This window comes from Chenopodium album, chromosome 26 (genome assembly GCF_948465745.1).
Source record: "Chenopodium album chromosome 26, dcCheAlbu1.1, whole genome shotgun sequence".
Lineage (NCBI taxonomy): Eukaryota > Viridiplantae > Streptophyta > Magnoliopsida > Caryophyllales > Amaranthaceae > Chenopodium > Chenopodium album.
The window spans coordinates 5,812,980-5,835,030 of record NC_137859.1 but is presented as its reverse complement, the minus strand read 5'-3'; the positions used below and the strand labels follow the sequence as shown (position 1 = coordinate 5,835,030).

Below are 22,051 nucleotides of genomic sequence, written 5' to 3'. Positions count from 1 at the left end.
AATAACCAAGAATACATGTTAAAGTACATGAATAAACTCAAATCATTAATGCAAGTATATATACAACATGTTGCACACAAATTATTTTAAAACTACGAATTTAACATGCTACATGCAATGAATCAAATCAAACAATACAATCAAAGTAAAACAATCTCTCAAATTCATGCAAGCTAAAAAAACAACGATCTTCTTAATCCATCTAGCTAGGTAACTAATATTGGAATACTTTGTTCATACCTGAAAAAATTATCCGGATCAACCTTGGCCTTAACTTGCAACAATCTCTTTAAATTGTCCTTAAAAAAGTCCTTAGCAAAATCTAAGCTCCCATTTTTATTTGTCCCAATATCAATATCCCTATAATTTAAGTATGCTTCCCTTGGGTTCCTAGACACAAAAGGAGTTAATGTAGCATAAAGATCTCGAATCGATTCAATATTCCTACTTGTAGCCTCAGCACTATCATCTACCCAATTTGCAAGATATTGCATCTTAAATATGTTTCCTGCTCTATGAGGAAACGCGGTTGCATTCTCTTGAATCTCACTCATCCTCCCACCATAAGGATTCCATTGAAGAAATATATTTTCTAACTCGATCATCTTTTTCCATAACATCTCCAACCCCGCCCTTGGAATTGGTGTTTTTACATAATCGGACTTATGCTTCCAATATGAGTGAGGCGGTGTAGGTGTTCGTTGCAATAGCACCTCAAGAGGATTTCCATTGCCAATAAAGTAAGATACAGTTGATTCTATCCACGACATTTCTGTGAGATCTTGCGCTTTTAATCTCAAAAGAGGAAATCTCTTGTTTACTAATGTAACAAGTGATTTTGCACGTCCAAGATAAAGCCCTGAAAATGAAATTCGTATTATTTTGTTACATTCTTGTTTATATACCATTGGTTGCATTCGAATGAAAAGGTTTTTATCGATTGTAGAAGTCACTTGTTGCCACTGTAGAACTATATCCGTAGCACCTTCTTCTAAAGTCCTTGGAACATCAAAACGTGTAACGATTTTTGGTACACGTACTAATTTAATTTTCCATGATATAACAACACAAAAGCTTGCTGCACCACCTCCCCTAATTGCCCAAAAAAGATCTTCACCCATGCTTTTGCGATTAAGAACTCTACCATGTACATCGACAACTTTTGCATCAATAATGTTATCGATGGATAAGCCATGTTTTCGTAACATGTTCCCATAGCCCCCTCCAGTGAAATGACCTCCAACACCAATAGTAAAGCATACCCCTGCAGGGAAGCCATGGACCTTACTCTTTTCGGCAATCTTATAATAAAGTTCACCAAGAGTTGCCCCGGCCTGAACCCAAGCAACCTCACAAGGTATGTCAACATCAATTGATCGAAGATTGAACATGTCTAGGACAACAAAAGGAACATGTGCAACGTATGAGAGGCCTTCATTATCATGGCCTCCACTTCTTATCCTAATTTGTAAGCCATTTTCTTTTGCACATATCACGGTTGCTTGGACTTGGGATACATCCAAGGCCGTGACTATGGCTAGAGGTTTCGGGGTAGATGATGTGTTAAACCTACTCTCTCGTATGTAGGCTTGAAGAACTTGTAAGAAGGAAGGATTTTTACGAGTGTAGATTGCATTAGAGATTGGAATTGATGGATTCGAGTAAGAAGGTAGGCATTCAAGAAAGTTATCAATGGATGAACTTGAAGCTCTAACATGAGAAACAAAAAACATGGATAGAAGTAGAGATAGTAGTATGTTAGAGTGTAGTGCCATTTTGTATATCTTTGTTGCTTGTCTAATGACTAGTTGGATCTATTTAAAACAAACTTTCGTGGTGTATGAAGCCAGTAATTACGGAAGTCGCAATGTATAATGGATTAGTAAAATTGAATTGCTGATCTTGGATGGATTTGATGTATTTGACTAATATAAAGTCGTTGTAAATTTGTAACAAATTAATCAGTAATAAGGATGTTTCAACTACCGATTAGTTAAGCAAGGTTTGTATATTATAAACTCCCATCATGGATGGAAGCAATACACTCATTAAGATCAATTAATCAATGTTTAAGGAATCCAAAAATCATGGACAAACTTTTGAATAGCTATATATACTCAAATCACGTAGTATAAAATTTGGTATTTTGACTAATTTGGGCCTTTAATTAAGAGGAAGGGTTAAAATTAATAAATTAGATATAATGCAATTTTGATGTCAATAATGTGAGTGTGCTGTATCACCCTCCTCTAGGTTTTCTCCTTGGGAGGGTTTTTTGGTTCCCTCTAGGGTTTCTCCCTTGGGAGGGTTTTTCTAGCCTCCATTGCTAGATTTTTCTTCTTTTTTTGAAGGTTTTCTTTCAATCTTCTTCTTCTCTCTCTTTCTCTTCCATCTCTTTTCTTCTGATCTCAATTGTAAATTTTTATAGAGGCTTCCATCGGTATTTTTACCGGTAGTAAGCCCCAAAAAAAACTTTTTAATTGATTTCAATAAAAGATCACATCTTTATGATGGAGTTTGATCTACTATTAGGTTTAATTTATTTGTTTGTTCGTCTGTCAAAGTTTGAAGATTTAGGGTTTCACAATCTCCAAAAGTGTCTAGAAGGCCATATGAGTTTTTTCACCCAAACAACTATTCATATATGGATCTCAAGCCGAATTAGTGCTAACTCACAGATTGTATTGCTTCAGATGAAGATTTTTATAAAGGCGATCATTGATCAAATCTGCAATGTAACTAGTTCTAAGGTGAATTGTATTTGTATTGAAATTTTAGATTTCCTCGGAATTGTTTGTAAGTGCCGTTTGGCTATCTTTCATTAATGAAATCCTTTCTTTTCTTGTCAAAAAAAATAAAAATAATGTGAGTGTGCTATCCATAAATAAATAAATATAATGATATTTATCCAAGCATTACCTATTAGCTTACTTTTATTAATGCAACTTGTTGCACGCAAACACAGACCACATGATACACAAATAATCAATTCACACAATGAAATTAAAGTATGATATTCGATATATTAAATCTTTCTAATTCATCTAGCTAAGTATAACTGGAATACTTTGTTCATACCTGAAAAAATTATCAGGATCAACCTTAGCCTTAACATGCAACAATCTCTTAAAATTGTCCTTAAAAAAATCCATAGCAAAACCTAAGCTCCCATTTTCGTTCGTCCCAACATCGATATCCCTATAATTCCAGTATGCTACCCTTGGGTTAGACACATAAGGAGTAAATGTAGCATGAAGATCTCGAATGGCTTCGATATTCCTACTTGTAGCCTCAGCACTATCATCTTTCCATGTTACTAGATATTGCATCTTAAATATGTACCCTGATCTATGAGGAAACGCGGTTGCATTCTCTTTAATCTCGCTCATCCTTCCACCATAAGGATTCCATTGAAGAATAATTACATGATTTTCTAACTCGATCATCTTTTTCCATATCTTCTCCAAGCCTTCCCTTGGAATAGGCGTATTTACATAATCGGACTTGTGTTTCCAATACGAGTGAGGTGGTGATGGTGTTCGTTGCAATAACACCTCTAGAGGATTTCCGTTGCCAATATAATAAGATACAGTTGATTCTACCCATGACATTTCACTAAGATCTTGTTCTTGAATTCTCAAAAGAGGAAATTCCTTGTTTATTAATGAAACAAGGGATTTGGCACGTCCAAGATATAGTCCTAAGAACGAAATTTGTATTGTTGTGTTACCTCCTTGTTTCGATACCATTGGTTGCATTCGAATGAATAGCTTCTTATTAATTGTCGAAGATACTTGTTGCCATTGAATAACAATATCTGTAACACCTTCTTCTAAAGTCCTTGCAACATCGAAAAATGTTACAACTTTAGGTACACGTACTAATTTGATCTTCCATGATATAACAACACAAAAGCTTGCTGCACCACCACCCGTAATAGCCCAAAAAAGATCTTCACCCATACTTTTACGGTTCAAAATTCTACCATTTACATCGACAACTTGTGCATCGATAATGTTATCAATAGATAAGCCATATTTTCGTAACATGTTACCATAGCCACCCCCACCAAAATGGCCTCCGGCGCCAACAGTAAAGCATAATCCTGCAGGGAAGCCATGGATCTTACTCGTATTTCCTATCTTATAATAGAGCTCACCAATAGTAGCTCCGGCCTCAACCCAAGCAGTCTCACTTGGTATGTCGATATCAATGGATCGAAGATTGAACATGTCCATTATAATAAATGGAACATGTGCAACGTATGAGAGGCCTTCGTTATCATGACCTCCACTTCTAATCCTAATTTGTAAGTCATTTTCCTTTGCACAAATCACGGTTGCTTGGACGTGGGATACATCCAAGGCCGTGACTATGGCTAGAGGTTTCGGGGTTGATGATGTGTTAAACCTACTCTCATGGATGTAAGCTTGAAGAACGTTTAAGAACAAAGGGTTGGTACGAGTATAGATCGCGTTAGAGATTGGAAATAATGGATTTGAGATCGATGAATACTGAAGGCAGTCAAGAAAATCATCAATGTTTGAACATGAAGCTCTAACATTGGAACCAAAAAAATTGAATACAAGTAATAGTATTAGAATAATATAGGAGGCCTTCATTTTTTATGTTTTTGGTTTCTTTTGTTTCCTGTTTCAATTTTAATAAGTATATAACTTGTTAGATCTATTTTACAAAATATAATAAATAGTAATATATATGGAAGACATTAATAATGGAGCTCGTATGTATTGGATGATGTATACGAAGTTTTATTTAATTAATTTGGACTGGTGGTCCTAGTGAAGATGCGATATGTATAATTGATTAAAATACATAAATACAATGCGGATTTGCAATAATTTATTAATCCGTAATAAAGATATGATGTTCCAACTACATACTGTCAATCTGATACATTTAGCAAGGTGTGTATGTATATTATAAACACTAATCATCCATGACAGCAAGCAAGTCATCTCTTACACACATACAGAACCAAAACCAAATGGAGGGAGAGATCGAGACAAATAAAATAATAAAATAAAAATAAATTTATTAAAATAGAATATGTATGAAATGTGCATTAGTGCATGGCAAAAAAAATGTATGATCTGATAAAGTGACGAATATTCCAGCTTATATGTGGTCAAATAACTTCCTTGTACTAAAGATTTTGGCCCCTCAACAATATTATTGGTCATTAGACTCATTACACAACATGCTATGGAGTACTATGCAAACACAGAGTAGTTAATACAACCGGTTAAATGCTGACGACCAATTTAAATAGCTAATATCTAACAACTTTCCTTTAATTGTCAAACTAGCCATAATATTATAAGAAAGAAGGATTTATAATTTTTTCCTCTGCAAATTAATACATAATCTACTATATTAACACGAAGCTAAAGGTCTCTGTGTAGTCAATACCGGACCTTTGTTGAAAGCCTTTGGCTACTAACCGAGCCTTGTAGCGCTCAATTGCACCAGTTTGTGTGTATTTGATCCGAAATACCCACTTGCATTTAACAATGTTGCGGGCAAGTTCCGGAGGCACCAAATCCCAAGTTTCAAGTTTGTAAATTGATGCAATTTCCTCCTCCATTGCCTTCTTCCACAATGGGTCTTTAAGTGCTTGAGAAGCTGTTTTGGGTATTACGGGTTTTCCTTTTACGGAGGTTGAATTAACATACTTTGGGTTTGGCTTGTGAATATTATTTTTAGATCGAGTTATGATACCCGATGGAGGTTGAGGTTGGTGGAGGATATTGGTTGGTGCAGTGGGCTGTTCTGACTCTTGTGTATTAGAATGAGATGATTCTTCTTCAGAGGAAGAGGAGGGTGGAGATGTAGGTTGTTGAGTAGTAGTGGGTTGTGATGATGAGGGTGTAGTGGTAGAATTAGAGTCTGATGTGGATGAGAGAAATGGAGTTGTAGGTGACATGGTGACTAGCACCTGTGTCAAGGAGCCAAGTTGTGTGAGGTGTAGCATTTTCGATTGTTGTAATGTGAGCGTGGGGTGTTGTAGTATGAGTTGGGGCAGACATAGTAGTATGTCTCATTTGCGTTTGAAGGCTTATAACAAGAGGATGTGGAGGTACAACAATGTTGTTAGATAAAGCCATGAAGGGGTTGTTTTGGCAGGAAAAAAAAAATTTGAGGTTTGGATTAAACCTGCTCCGATACCATGAGAAGAGATAAGCAATTGTATTTCTTGTATAAAATTACAGCCTATATATATGAGTGATTTAAGGAATATAACTACCTAAATCAAAGATATCAGTTACACAAAACTACGAAGCTAATTTGATGCTATTTCCCATAAATATCTTTATTAGTCAAAGATATGATTCAGAATAATATCAAGATAGTTTCTTGATATTATTCTCTACAGAATCTTCAAACTCAACTAGATTTTTTTATTACAAGGCATGAACTTTCAAAATGTCACTAGTGAGCGACTTGTTCTATCTGTATACAGTAAGTCAATAAGCTACATCATCCTTAACTATGGAAAAATATGTTAAATTACATCATCATGCATTGTAAATTAAATTTTCTACTACATGCTAATTTTATTTCTTTCAACACAATCTTTATTATTGTTTCCTAGGATAAACTGGTATACTTTGTTCATATCTGAAGAAATTGCTTGGATCTACCTTAGCCTTGACTTGCAACAATCTTTTCAAATTGTGCTTGAAATAGTCCAAGCCGAAAACCAAACTTCCATCCTTGTTCGTCCCAATATCGATGTCCCTATAGTTCAAGAACGCTTCCCTCGGGTTCTTAGACACAAAAGGAGTAAATATATCATGTAGTTCTCGAGCAATTTGGAGATTCCTAATAGTAGCCTTAACACTATCATCTTGCCAAAATATTAGGTATTGAATTTCATAGAGAATTCCTGCTCGATGAGGGAATGGTGTCGCGGTCTCAGTAACCTCATTCATCCTCCCACCGTAAGGATTCCATTGTAAAAACATAATATTTTCCATTTGCAACTCAATCATCTTTTGCCATATTATCTCTAAGCCTGCCCTTGGTATAGGTGTTTGTACATAATCGGACTTCTTTTTCGTGTAGGAGTGGGCCGGTGTAGGTGTCCTTTGTAATAACTCTTCTAGGGGAGTGTCCTTTGGGAGGGCATTCCAAAATAAGGTTGTTTCTATCCATGGCATCTCAATGCAATTGTGTTCTTGTAAACCTAATAATGGAAAACTCTTCTTTATTAAGGAAAGTAACGCGTATTCATGTCCTAGGTATAACCCTATGAATGTAACTTGGACCGTCTTATTCCCTCCGTGTTGAATTACTTGTGGTTGAGCTCTAATGAAGAGCTTCTTATTTATTGTCGAAGCGACTTGTTGCCACTCCAAGACTATATCGGTAGCATGTTGTTCCAAGGTTCTTGTTACATTGAAAACTGTAACAATCTTTGGAATTCGTACTAGTTTGATTTTCCAAGATAAAATGACACAAAAACTAGCACCTCCACCACCCCTAATGGCCCAAAAAAGATCTTCACCCATACTTTCGCGGTCAAGAATCCTACCATTTGCATCGACAACTTGTGCATCAATTATGTTATCGATGGATAAGCCATATTGCCTTAGTATGTTTCCAAAGCCACCCCCACTAAAATGGCCTCCGGCGCCAACAGTAAGGCACACCCCTGCAGGGAAGGCATGGGACTTACTCTTTTGGGCAATCTTATAATAAAGCTCACCAATAGTTGCCCCAGCTTGTATCCAAGCAGTCTCATTTGGTAGGTCAATATCGATGGCACGAAGATTGAACATATCAAGAACTACAAATGGACCATGATGTGCAACATATGACATGCCTTCGTAATCATGCCCCCCACTTCTTATCCTAATTTGAATCCCACTTGTTTTAGCACATATCACGGTTGCTTGCACATGGGACACGTCCAAGGCCGTGACTATGGCTAGAGGTTTCGGGGTTGATGATCTATTAAATCTACTCTCTCGTACATAGTTTTGAAGTACTTTCAAGAAAGAAGAATTGTCGCGGGTGTAGATGGCATCAGAAATTGGATGTAATGATTTTGCTTGAGATGGAAGGCAATGAAGAAAATTATCAATTGATGAAAATGAAGCTGTAACATGGAAAGCCAAAAATAAAAATAGGAACGGCAATAGTAGAACGTTAAAGTGAACCATATTAGAGAATAATTTCATTTTTCGAATTAAAACTTTGGTGTGTGTCTAATAGCTTGCATTGTGGCATCTATTTATAGAAATATGTTTTAAATTAGAAAGCGATGGTTCATAATAACAAAACAAAGATGGACTTTTCAAATGTCTTTTTTATTTTTTCTACATGACTTTTCAAATTTCATCGGTCTATAAGTCCATTAAACCATGCTGCGCATAGTAATCATGGGTGACTTAGGTGAAATTTTAAGATATACCGTATACATCAAGAAATTCAATCATTATGCCAATAGATAATGATAAGGTCTACATCAAGAAATTCAAATAATTTAGAATATTCAAACTAAATTTTATCATTGAATATATGAGATTAAATCGGAGAATAATCATCATTATTTCATTGATGCAAATTTATATTGACTATTAGTTATTATGGAAGTCATCTACTGTATTGTTTTATAATACTACTCTTCTCCAGCTATTCAAAAAAAAAAAAAAAAAAAAAATACTACTCTTCTCCTCTTTTTAATAGAACTTTAAATTGTATTTCATATTCATAATTTTTTTTTTTTTTTTTTTTTTTTTGAGGAAATATTCATAATTGAATTTACCATAACCTAACTTTGGGAGTTACTTAGGGTGCATTCTATAAGCATCATTTATGGATTTTTAATCATTTATACTATACCCTGCCGTTTAATTTTGTTAATCCTGTTTGGATAGGTAATCATGATACTATTAATTCCCATTAATTTCCTGTGCAAATCAAACTATAAGGAATAATATAAAATGTACTAGAATTTTACACTTTATTTTTTGAAGAGATTGTAAGATAGACTTTTTATATCAAATCATTTTTATGAAGTGTAAGTGTATAATCTTCTCAAACAACATATATCAATTGATTATGTAAAGAAGAGTTCAACCCTTTATAATACTAAGAGGCTACTTCTCCTATTGCCAGCCAGCCAATATGGTTTTAAAATGTAACCTCTTTAGACATATGAAGCTGGCTTATAAATGAAGTTGTTTAATCCATTTCATCATTGGAAGAAGCTCATTGGCATGTCCGAGATATTACCCAATAATGAACGAAATATGGACCGTCTTACTCTAATACGAAGTATATCTTAATATGAAGTTTTAGGCATTACATTATTTACATATATGTTGGTTTCATTTACAACTTTTGCACTTAAAATATAGGAAATTTTGACAATTACCACCTTCTATTATGTTCATTTTAGCAATTACCACCTTCTATTATTTTTTTTGAAAATTACCACCTTTTATTTTCAAAAAGATCAAAACTTACCACCTTCTTGCCTCCCAACTACCACATGACGTCATTTTGGGCTCATTCTTTCCCTTTCCTCCCTATTTCCCTCACATTTCTCATTCCTAACTCGATTCTCATCCCCCCTTTCACTTTTTTTACCCCAAACAATCAAAAACACTTCAATTCACTCCTCAAAATCAAAATTGACGAACAATTATTGGTGGTTTGGGGGAAAAAAAGTGAAAGGGGAGTTGAGAATCCAAATAGGAATGAGAAATGTGAGGAAAATAGGGAGGGAAGGGAAACAATGGGCCCAAAATAACGTCACGTGGTAGTTGGGGGGCAAGAAGGTGGTAACTTTTGATGTTTTTGAAAATAGAAGGTGGTAATTTTCAAAAAAAATAATAGAAGGTGGTAATTGCTAAAATGGACATAACAGAAGGTGGTAATTGTCAAATTTTCCTAAAATATACTTTAAAACTACAGATTACATCAATAAACTCTTACCATTCATACATGCATTTTAAGCAAGAGATCATTAACTTTACGACATGTCGTTACACACAAATTTTTAAAACAACAATTTATAAGTAACATAATCTCCCAAATTCATGCAACTATGCAAGACTCGTACAATATCCCTAATTCATGCAAGCTAAGATAACCTTCCTGATGATAATCTAGCTACGTAAAATTGGGATGCTTTGTTCATATCTGAAAAAATCGCTTGGATCAACCTTGGCCTTAACTTGCAACAATCTCTTTAAATTGTCCTTAAAAAAATCCTTAGCAAAATCTAAGCTCCCATTTTTATTTGTCCCAATATCAATATCCCTATAATTTAAGTATGCTTCCCTTGGGTTCCTAGAAACAAAAGGAGTTAATGTTGCATAAAGATCTCGAATGGCTTTGATATTCCTACTTGAAGTCTCAGATCATCTACCCAATTTGCAAGATATTGCATCTTAAATAAATTCCCTGCTCTATGTGGAAACGCGGTTGCATTCTCTTGAATCTCACTCATCCTCCCACCATAAGGATTCCATTGAAGAAATATAGTTTCCAACTCGATCATCTTCTTCCATATCATCTCCAACCCTTTCCTAGGAATAGGTGTTTTTACATAATCGGACTTGTGCTTCCAATATGAGTTAGGCGGTGAAGGTGTTCGTTGCAATAGCACCTCAAGAGGATATCCGTTGCCATTATAATATGATACAGTTGATTCTACCCATGACATTTCAATAAGATCTTGTGCTTGTAATCTCAAAAGAGGAAAACTCTTGTTTATCAAGGAAACAAGTGATTTTGCACGTCCAAGGTATAGCCCTGAAAATGAAATTCGTATTGTCTGGTTACATTCTTGTTTATATACCACCATTGGTTGCATTCTTATGAAAACGTTCCTATCGATTGTAGAAGTCACTTGTTGCCATTGAAGAACTATATCTGTAGCACCTTCTTCTAAAGTCCTTGGAACATCAAAAGTGTAACGATTTCTGGTACACGTACTAATTTGATTTTCCATGATATAACAACGCAAAAGCTTGCTGCACCACCTCCCCTAATGGCCCAAAAAAGATCTTCACCCATGCTTTCGCGATTGAGAATTCTACCACGTACATCAACAACTTGTGCATCTATAATGTTATCGATGGATAAGCCATATTTCCGTAACATGTTCCCATAGCCTCCCCCGGTAAAATGCCCTCCAACACCAACAGTATAGCATACCCCTGCAGGAAAGCCATGGACCTTACTCTTTTCGGCAATTTTATAATAAAGTTCACCAAGAGTTGCCCCGGCTTGAACCCAACCAGTCTCACTAGGTATGTCAATATCAATTGATCGAAGATTAAACATGTCTAGGACAACAAAAGGAACATGTGCAACGTATGAGAGGCCTTCATAATCATGGCCTCCACTTCTAATCCTAATTTGTAACCCATTTTCTTTTGCACATATCACGGTTGCTTGGACATGAGATACATCCAAGATCGTGACTATGGCTAGAGGTTTCGGGGTTGATGATACATTTAGCAAGGTATGTATATTATAAACGGTAATCATGCATGACAGCAAGTAATCAATGTATATATAGAGACGGCATGTCAAAGTCTGTACCATAGGGTACGTTTGGATATAGGAATTTCGTAGGGAAAGGAAGGGGACATAGGGTATGTTTAGTAGGAAGATTTTCGGTGTAAAAATGAGAGGTTTGACTAGTCTACTGTTATATATGGAGTGTTTGGTTGAGAGAGATTTGTACCAAAAAGGCTAATATATATTGATCGAAAAGGTTGGTTGTAGTTGATAGAGTATATAATAAACGCGCTAAGTGTATAAATTAAAAACGTTAATTATTTATAGAATCTTGTTTCATTCATTTTAAAATACATATTTTGAAAGGGCTTATGCTAAGATGTGTAATTTTTTTAATTAGTTATGTGGAATTAGATTCCTTAATTAAGTATTCTAGCGAGTGATATATCACTTTGGCCAATGTTGTTTGTGCTTTGTAGATAAACATAATTATACATGTTACTGTAAACTCGATCTTCTCAATCTATATCTCCCAAATATCACCTTTTTATAATTTTTATTAATTGATAATTAAAGATATGGTCAGTTTAAGTTCCAGCAAATGTACCGGTCAAATAAATGAGGCACACTTACAATTATACGAACATAGTGGGTTGGGAAGCAGTGATTCTATAAAATATCGACATGAATCGGAGCTGAGAAATTGATATAGAGTCGTGAATAATAGTAAAATTTTGTGACGCTTTTGTTCAATTGACATGAAGTCGTGAATTTGTATGTTATCGACAGTGGCGGAACCAGAAAATTTATATGGAGGGGGCCATAATTATAAATTTTAATTATATTTCCTACCAAAAATAAAAAGCTCATATGCATTGCTAGGAAACATGAAAATAATTAAAGTTTTGTTTAAATCCAATGAAAACAATGTAGATGTTCTTTGCAAGGATCGAACACAGCTCAGCCAAAAAGTTCTACACGAACTGAACCCAAAGAAACCAACTTTGCCAAGTTTACCAGTACATTTTTTCAACAATTAATAAACTTTACCATTTACAGGGGTGGCCATGGCTACCCCCAGCCACCCCCTAATTCCGCCACTGGTTATCGACACTCAAATCATATAATAGAGCATTTGTAAAATTTTAATTCAAATTTATTGTTGGAAAACTGTTAAGTTATTATGATCACCTTAAGTTCCTTGGACATATTTAATGAAATCAAATTCAAGCTGATATTCATAAGTTTCATACTTCCTAAAAGTATTCAAATTTTTTTTTTTTTTTTTTAACTCGTTTAATCAGGGGAGATGAGATGGCTGTTATAATCTTATTTTGCGAATTCATCAATGCATACATATGAGCTGCACAGATTCCTTGTTGCATTGCATGTGTATGTAATAAGCAATATGCACACTGTCTTTTATTTATTGGTACAAATTTTGCACAAAAAGAACACATTAATAAGATACAGCTACATAATTTTATAAATCAAACAATATAAGTTATAAAACAATTTTCCAAATCCATGCATATTCCTAGCAGCACCCTTAGCTTTTAATTTCCTCTGTATCAACTTGACACTGGTATACTTTGTTCATACCTGAAGAAATTGCTCGGATCGACCTTGGCCTTAACTTGCAACAATCTCTTCACATTGTCCTTAAAGAAGTCCATAGCGAAATCTAAGCTCCCATCCTTGTTGGTCCCAATATCGATGTCCCTATAATTTAAGAACGTTTCCCTTGGGTTCATAGACACATAAGGGGTGAATGTAGCGTGAAGATCTCTAAGAGATTGGATATTCTTATTAATAGCCTCAACACTGTCATCTGACCAAAGCGCGAGGTATTGCATCTTATAAAGGTTCCCTGCTCGATGAGGGAAGGCCGCTGCATTCCCTGGTATCTCGCTCATCCTCCCACCATAAGGATTCCATTGCATAAGTAGGATGTTATTCGATTGTACTTCGATCATCTTTTTCCATATTGCCTCTAACCCTGCCCTTGGAATAGGTTTTTTCACATAATCGGACTTGTGTTTTGCTAAGGAATGAGACGGCGAAGGTGACCTGTCTAGTAGCACCTCAAGAGATGTACCGGATGGGTTACCATTCCAAAATAATGTCGTTCTAATCCATGGCATCTCTAAGCAATCGCGTGCTTGTAAGCCTAAGCGCGGAAAACTCTTGTTCATCAATGAAAGAAGGTCGTTGGCACGTCCTAGGTATTGTCCAATGAACGTTACTTGGACCGTCTTGGTGCTTCCTTGTTGAATTACTTGTGGTTGAGCTCGAATGAAGAGCTTTTTATCTATTGTAGAAGATACTTGTTGCCATTGCAAGACTATATTTGTAGCACCTTGTTGTAACGTCTTTTGAACATTGAAAACCGTTACAATCTCTGGTACGCGTACTAGTTTAATTTTCCATGATAAAATGACACAAAAACTAGCACCTCCACCACCCCTAATGGCCCAAAAAAGATCTTCACCCATACTTTTACGGTCAAGAATTTTACCATTTGCATCGACAACTTGTGCATCGATTATGTTATCGATGGATAAGCCAAATTGCCTTAGCATGTTCCCATAGCCACCCCCACTAATGTGACCTCCGGCGCCAAGAGTAAAACACACCCCTGCAGGGAAAGCATGTACGTTACTCTTTTGGGCTATCTTATAATAAAGCTCACCCATAGTTGCCCCGGCTTGGACCGAAGCAGTCTCACTTGGTATGTCAATATCGATGGATCGAAGATTGAACATGTCAAGGATAACAAAGGCAACATTTGCAACGTATGAGAGACCTTCGAAATCATGGCCTCCACTTCTAATTCTAATTTCAATCCCACTTGTTTTAGCACATATCACGGTTGCTTGGACATGTGACACGTCCAAGGCCGTGACTATGGCTAGAGGTTTCGGAGTAGTAGACGTGTTAAATCTACTATCACGTATGTAGCTATGAAGAACATCTAAGAATGAGGAATTTGTAGGGGTGTAAATGGCTTTCGAGATTGGATTCGATGAATTCGACTGAGAAGGAAGGCATTGAAGGAAATTGTCAATGGTTGAATTTGAGGCAGAACTTACATTAGAAGCAAAAAATAAGAAGAGAAATGTGAATAGTAGAACATTAGTGTATAGGAGTTTCATGTTGATTTAATTTTGGTGCATTCTAATTATTTTTTGTGAAGTAATTTATAGAAATTTTGATGAGATAGACAGCTATATAATGGAGGATAATACAAGATGTAGTTATTAGTCAATTAGGACTGCGAGATGTGCCGTGTTATAAGATACGAATAAATGCAAGTTGGGAATAAATTATATGTAAACGAGCGATGTCGTGTTATAGAGTACTCCGATCATGATGATTAGTGCAAATGTACTTGTTAGTCATTTACTCATAAATATATGACGAATAGTCAACTTTTAAATTTTTAAGTGTGAAATTGGAAGTAATTATACATTTTAATTTTGAAATTAATTATGTCATTTACAAAAAAAAAATGTAGAAAAATTAGAGGTTATTGTCATTGGTCAATATTCATTGTATAAAAATATCAAACATGAGTTGTCAATCCAATCAATCTAAATTCGTAATATAATGTTTGATTGTTTATTTAAAAATTTGTTTTGTTACAAGGAATATAGGACATGTAAGAAATGATTATGATGATAGCTAATTAGCTTAGAGTATAAGATTTTGTTTATGACATGTAAATAAACAATGAGAAAATACGATAGCTTATCTTGTATATAGCCTTTAATTACGTGAGTTTTTCAGATTAGTTTGCCGGTAACTTGTACGTTGTAAATTTGTAATATTTTGCAGTTTTGTCTATGGAGAACATAATTTAAATAAGTGAATTCACTATATCAACCTTTCTATTTAATTTTAATATGCAAAACATGTATAAATGCTCTAAAGGTTTCCCGGCAAAAGCATGTACAATTATGGATGAGTGTATGCTCGATTGCTTAAATAAGGAACCTTAGGAAGGAAAGGAGAATATTTTTAGAAGGAATACTACAATTTTAGTTTTTTAACACAACATTGACTTCATTAATTTTATTCATGAGATGGGGACAAGTTCAGTTTTAGAATATCCTAATATTTATGTTTTTATTTAAAAAAGCTATATAGAGTATCTACCAAGGTAGGTTCCTTAAAAACAACCTGACACTCTGCCTAGTAGGTACTTCTATTTCAAGATTGGATTCTATTGAATTTTTTTTACTTTTTTTTTTTCGTTTTTAGTAATCAATACAAATTATTAACTACTCCGTACTTCATACGAAATACTCCATATTATTTTAAGTGGATGATGATTTAGCTTAGTTGGCTAAATTATTTAGGAGCGATATTTAATATTTGAAACTAGTGTGTGACCCGAGCGATGCTCCGGGTTATTTTTTTTAACACTTGTAATTGAATAGATAGGTTCATTCTTTATTATTTATTTATTCATTATTTGTTTATAATTTATAATAGTTTCTCATTAAACCTTTGAATAAATTATTTATGATACAACTATTGACTAATTATATAAACATGTTCTTATAAAAAAATTATATAGACATATCCTTTGTATATAATTTATAATATAATGAAAATAAAGACATAATGATTATTAAAATAATTAAATAACTAAAATTTATAACAATAGTTAATTTTTCTTGCTTGTATGGATTATCTCGATGATCATAATTAGCAAATAATAAGATCAATTAAATTATTTCTTTTGTAAGATTGCAGTTATTGAATGCGCAAATCCCAATCCAATCCATATACTTATATTCGAGTATAAAAACATGATTACTATATGGATGAGATGGTAAGACAACTAATGCATATTTTTGTGGTTATGAGTTCGAATCTCATAGTGGACATTTTTATTAGAATATGCTCATAGTTGAAAGATGATATGGCGAGGATGCCACGTGGCACATAAACGTTTTTAGGAACGCTTTTTAATATATAAACTAGTGTGTCACCCGGGCAATGCCCCGGGTTACTGTGTTTCTTTTGTTTTTTTAGTGAGCAATTGGTTTGTCCATTATGGTGTTGTGTATTCCAAATTAGTTACAGCTATTGTTCGGCCAGATAGTGTTGGAAGACAATAGCAATTACTTTGTTTTTTTTTTTCCTTTTTTTTTGTTCGTGCAAATGGCTTGGTCGTCATTTTATTTGTTTTTCAAAGTTGCTAAAGATTTTCTTTCGAACACAAAGTATTGGTGAACATTACTTTTTTTGATATAGCAATTGTTTGATTTTTTTAAAAAAGTTCTTTCTACCAAATAGGAATAGCATTATTATTTTTGGTCTTTAAATTTGCTAAAGATTATCTTTTGGACACAGAGTATTGGAAAACAATATGTAACACTCCATTCTTTGCAAGTTGTTGATTATGCTCCTCTAATTTTCTTCCATTATGCGCTTGTTGTTTCTCTGTTTTTTTCTGGTCTTTTTTTTGTTCCATTCACTGTTCAGCTGCTACAACTGTTTGGGTTGTTGATGCTCCATCTTCTTTCTCGTTCTCCCTGTATTTCAAAGATTATGTTTTCCTTGTTATTGTGGGTCATTTTTTAGTAATTGTGATTCATTGTGTTGAGATGTGTGACTTACATCTCATCTCGATTCCTCTTTTTTGGAGTTGTTTGGGTTTCAGTAATTCCCGTGTTGTCATCCTCAAGTTGTTCTGGTTGGTGTGTATTGGCTTCCTGCAAATTGCAGTTATTTTATTAGTGTGTAGGTATTAGATTTAGGCAGTGTCATTTGCAAATATGTTTCAACAGACCTGGTTTTGTTGTTGTTGCTCTTGATAAGCCTTTTCTAATTTGTAGTTGATGTCGTATGTCTTTTGGCAAATGAGTTCAGTTTTGTTACTTGTTGTGCTTAGCTTGACCTTGAAAACGAATTGTTTGCCAACGCAATGCTCCAATCGCTGCAGCACCTTTTCTTTGCCGTTTTCCTACATTTTGTATATGGTCATTTTAGTTAAAAGGCATAATATAGTAGTTTTCGTTAGTAATCTGTAAGAGTTGTACCTTTTTCTCGAGTTCCATTAATTTGTGGACTGGACTTCCTACAATTTTTTCAGCCTCCTTGTCGAACAAAGCCATTGGAATACATGCACTTCCGTCGTCTATGTCAATAGTTAATAGGTACCTGCGAGTTTGTTGGTTGTTAAAATGCAAGTATATTTTTTCTTTTTTTTTTGTCCTTATTAATTAGTGTGTAGTTGGTGTTTTGTTGTACCTTGTTTTTGGGTATTTGACTATATCATCGCAGTTTGAGCAGTAAAAAGTGTCATCTATCTTTTTCTTACATGCAACACAGGAGTTGTAATGCCATTTCTTGTCAGCGTGAATGCTTGTTACTGTTGCATTGCAAGTAAACATCTCCTGCAATGATATTAATGATAAACATACATGCGAAGTCAACATTGAATTTATGCTACAAAACTATCATGCCTTGAGTTGTGATGTGTGACTTTTTTTTTAACATGAATGCAAGAAATTAAGTTGGATTATGTTATGCTTCATAACATAGCCATAAGAAAATTAGTGGTTTTTTGGAAATGTTTGATGGTGAAGAATAGATGTATGGGAAAATCAGTAATTGGTGCTTACCTTGGCTTATGGATCCATCTGTAGAATCTCTTCAGTCTTTTTTCAGTTTTTAAACATGGCATCCTCAACTGGTTCATGTGGTTTCGCCTCTAATTGTTTTATGGGTGTTTTTGGCTCTACCATGTTAGGCCTGTAGTTTGATATTCTGTGTTTAGATTCTGGTTTTTTGAATTGCTATATTTATATCACTGTAAAAGTTGCTTACCCTTGCGTGAAACTTTCCACTTCAGGAATTGGCAAGTTAATGTGTATCTTTGTAGCATGGGTTGAGCTCAACTGGTAGTTTCCTGCATGGTGCATGTTAAGAATGATGTTATTATGGTAGAGTGGTATGAATGTTTTATTTGAAGTGTAGATCTTAGACTTGTGTTTTTGTTTTTTGTTGTGTTCTTACCTTGGTACATGGTGACTTCTGTAGAGGTGATGAGGAGTACTTTGCAGGAATCTTGATCTTCTGTTATCTCAGTGGTTATTAAGTCAGCTTTGGCTCCCCATAAAGTTACCACAACCTTGACATTGCTGCATGGTTTATGCGTGTAGTTTATTAGACTGACATATATTTGGCATTTTTTCTTTGTAAGTATTGTTTTTTCTTACCATTGGTCTTCAATGTGTATCCTTCTTAATGGAGTTTTGTGTTGGCCAACATTGACCCATGTCTTCTCTTCAACTCCAGTTAGCAGACCAACAACATCTGTAACTTTGTTTTTGATTTTAAAAACACATATTAAAATTATTAGATGCAAGGATTAATAGTAGGAAATTATATATTGTAGATGTTGTACGGCATTTCTTTGAATATATGTTTAATCCACTGAATTTAAGGTTGCCTACCTATGGCGTAGTCCGTCTTTTTATTTCGTTCTTGCAAACGATCAAGAGGGTGTATTTGAAAGCTGTGCATCTGAATTTCAGCTGCACTTTCTTCTTCTTGTACCACAACAGTGAAAGGTGTAAATTTTATGAACTGGTCCTTTTTAATTGGGCAGTGAAGCTTGTTGTTCTTAGCTACTTCAAAATTATTGAAGGTGTGTATTTTTCCTTCTATAATTTCCTCCTTGTAAGATTTCAGCAAGTCCTTCCTTATAGTGGCCTATATAAGTCCTCCTTGCAGTTTTGTAGATATTAGGGTGGTTTTTTTTTTTGTATAGGTAATGTAGCTGACATTTTTAACTAAATATTTTTTTACCTCTTTTTTTCCAAGAGAAGCATATCAAAAGAAGTGGGCTGGTCATTGAATTTGTATACTACATACCATGTCCTTATCACTCGAGCTATCAAAGGGCCAGCCTTTAATGTGTTCTTCAGTTCAGCAATGTTTTGCGCTTTCGCAGAGTACCTGAACATAAGTTTTTTAGAATCAATGGTAAGAAACATGTAGTGTATTATAAAATTTTGAATAATAATAAACAGGAAATAAACTAAATTAAATTAAATTACTCCAACTTAGAAATTACCCCAACTTTATCAATAATAGATTAAACTAAATTTTAATAAAATTACGCAAGGTACAGTTTAAACACCTCACTCAATTAACTAATCATGAACATTTATTTAAACAACTTAAGAGTAGTACCAATAATATGCGCCCAACACCAATCATGCGGAACCATCATTATTTTTGCTCAATCAAAATCAATTGACTTACCAATATTATCAAAGTTGTCTTGCTTTTAGCATGTTAAGAAACATGTACTATATTATTGAATTTTGAATAATAATAAACAGGAAATAAACTTTATGGAATGTATAGGATTTTATTAACGGTTGATAAGTCAAGGCTTACTGTTAAACCTATGTCTAACAGATACATTTTTTCTGAAGCTAAAGATCATTAAAAATTTCTTTGTACACGACATTTTTTGTTTTTCCAATGTTGCTCTCATCACATTGTGTGTTAGGGATGCAGATTTTGAGTCCCTTTCTTGCGGTGACTCTTGAGACAGCCACGTAAAGTTGCCCATGGCTGAAGACTGGTTCTGGTAAGTATATTCCAACGTGATCGAAAGTTTGCCATTGGCGTTTGTTGATTGTCATTGCAAAGCAAACCTTGACTGGGAACTGCCGACGCTTTAGGATGAATGGCCATTTTGTATCTGATTGAGACATTTCCACACGTGGTATGCATACCAGATCTCCTGCATTTGTTCTAGTTACAATCCGTGCTTCAATCACTCGATTTTGTAATCTGGTTACAATAAGCCGTGTACCATTACATAAGCCATCTCTTTGGCTGATGTTCCTCAATAATAGTATTGGGCACCCTACCTTAAGATGTATTTCATGGTTTGGTACGCCCGAGAACTGCAAGGTGTTTAGGAATTATGTAGGGTACAATGACTCCACATTTCTCCCACCTCTAGTAGCTGGGCATATTCTGTCTGCACTCTTGTAGATCCTCTCTTCTCCTTGAATAATTTGTAAAATATGTCCATTATCTTGTCGACTGTTTCATTTTTTGTAACTAGTATGGCCCGTTGTTGGAGATATCTCGGGTTCATGTGCTTATCAAGGATTTCAGGGTAAACTTCCTCCACCAATGTTACTATTGGATCCGCTCCTCCATTTATTAATAAGTCTCTTGGAATATCTATCCACATTGGTTCGTCCTCACCTTCTTTTGCTGTTGCTGTTATTTGGCCATTTCCAATGTCTAATACCCATTTGCTGAGAGCTGCCAGGTCATGTATGTTGTCTGACTGACGTAGCCGCATATTTGTCTTCAGTGTGTGTATAATACATTGTGGCCAAATGGTGTTTGATTTGCTGACAGATGCATCTACAATGTCTACTCGTCCCCCTTTTGGAACAACAGGTAGTATCTGTCGGAAATCGCCTCCTAATACAACAGTTTTTCCACCAAAAACTTTATCCTTTGCTATCTGGTCAGAGAGTTGCATTATATCTCTCAAGGTGTGATCTACTGCTTCAAATGCATATCTATGGACCATTGGTGCCTCATCCCATATTATGAGCTTAGTTTTGTGGATTAATTCAGCAAGGTCAGACCCTTGTTCAATGCCACAGCAAGTATTCTCATTTAAATTCATAGGGATCTTGAATCTAGAATGTGCGGTTCTCCCTGAAGGTAGAAGTAGTGCTGCTATTCCTGACGATGCCACTGCGAGGACTATGTGTTCTTCTGACCGAAGCTTCGATATTAAAGCTTTCCATAAATAAGTCTTTCCAGTTCCTCCACTACCATAAACAAAGAAGAGTTTCCCTGTGTTATGGTTAACCGCTTCAAGGATGTTATCATAAACATTTCTCTGTTCAGCATTCAATCCATTCTCTAAGTCACATGCATTGCGAGCCAACAATTGGGTGTCGTAGTTTTGCTCTTCTAATAACATCCGGTTTCCAGAGTCTTGTAGTAAAGTTGCATCTGGTAGCGGTATTCCGTGGTAATCAATAAGGCTTTTATTCTCTCTATTTAAGAGTTGTTCAATATCATATAGAGCGTAGTTTTGAAGTTGCTCTTCAGTAAGACTCAGGTTTGCAATACCAAGTCTTTGTCGTTGTCTGTGAGTTATATCATCCGATAAGGCCTCCCAATGCTTTTCCCACAAGTCTTTTGGGTCTGACACCTCACAAAACAGTAGTATTGTAACAAAGAGGTTCCGTAATTGTGTGCCAGTAGCCCATAAAACTGCTTCATGTAAACACTCATGCCATTCATTATCTCCAGTTAGAAGTCCAAGTGCATGGCATGCTGCCTTGTATGTTGGATGTATAATTCCACCAACTGTCCTGATGTCTTCGAAGCATGTCGCATCTTTGACAATATTAAGCAACAACCTTAAATAATACTTCTCACCGAACGCTGGGTGGGCAAAGTAAATCCTTCCAATGCTCATCCCTATCTTCCTTTTTTGCCATTTTTTCTCATCACTCAACCACCTCCACTC

At 35.0% G+C, this 22,051-nt stretch overlaps 2 protein-coding genes and 4 pseudogenes across 2 annotated transcripts; all 6 read right to left on the bottom strand.

Annotated features, from left to right (window-relative positions):
* Positions 1-206: 206 nt before the first annotated feature.
* LOC145616696 (berberine bridge enzyme-like 14 pseudogene) lies at positions 207-1,775 on the bottom strand (annotated as a pseudogene).
* Positions 1,776-3,044: 1,269 nt separating this feature from the next.
* On the bottom strand, positions 3,045-4,622 carry LOC145616694 (berberine bridge enzyme-like 4 pseudogene; annotated as a pseudogene).
* Positions 4,623-6,318: 1,696 nt separating this feature from the next.
* On the bottom strand, positions 6,319-8,207 carry LOC145618417 (berberine bridge enzyme-like 3 pseudogene; annotated as a pseudogene).
* Positions 8,208-10,142: 1,935 nt separating this feature from the next.
* On the bottom strand, positions 10,143-11,532 carry LOC145616693 (berberine bridge enzyme-like 3 pseudogene; annotated as a pseudogene).
* A 1,395-nt stretch (positions 11,533-12,927) lies between these two features.
* On the bottom strand, positions 12,928-14,660 carry LOC145618402 (berberine bridge enzyme-like 3). The gene has a single exon (XM_081673174.1). The coding sequence runs from the start codon at positions 14,658-14,660 to the stop codon at positions 13,077-13,079; it is 1,584 nt and encodes a 527-aa protein (XP_081529300.1). The 3' UTR covers positions 12,928-13,076.
* A 2,330-nt stretch (positions 14,661-16,990) lies between these two features.
* Positions 16,991-22,000, bottom strand: LOC145616692 (uncharacterized). The gene is made up of 10 exons (XM_081671446.1): positions 20,501-22,000; positions 19,996-20,447; positions 19,399-19,482; positions 18,538-18,662; positions 18,369-18,430; positions 17,770-17,915; positions 17,559-17,679; positions 17,309-17,482; positions 17,137-17,231; positions 16,991-17,051 (listed from the first exon to the last, which is right to left on the bottom strand). Exons 1-10 carry the CDS (start codon positions 21,998-22,000, stop codon positions 16,991-16,993), a joined length of 2,820 nt encoding a protein of 939 aa, XP_081527572.1.
* Positions 22,001-22,051: the final 51 nt, after the last annotated feature.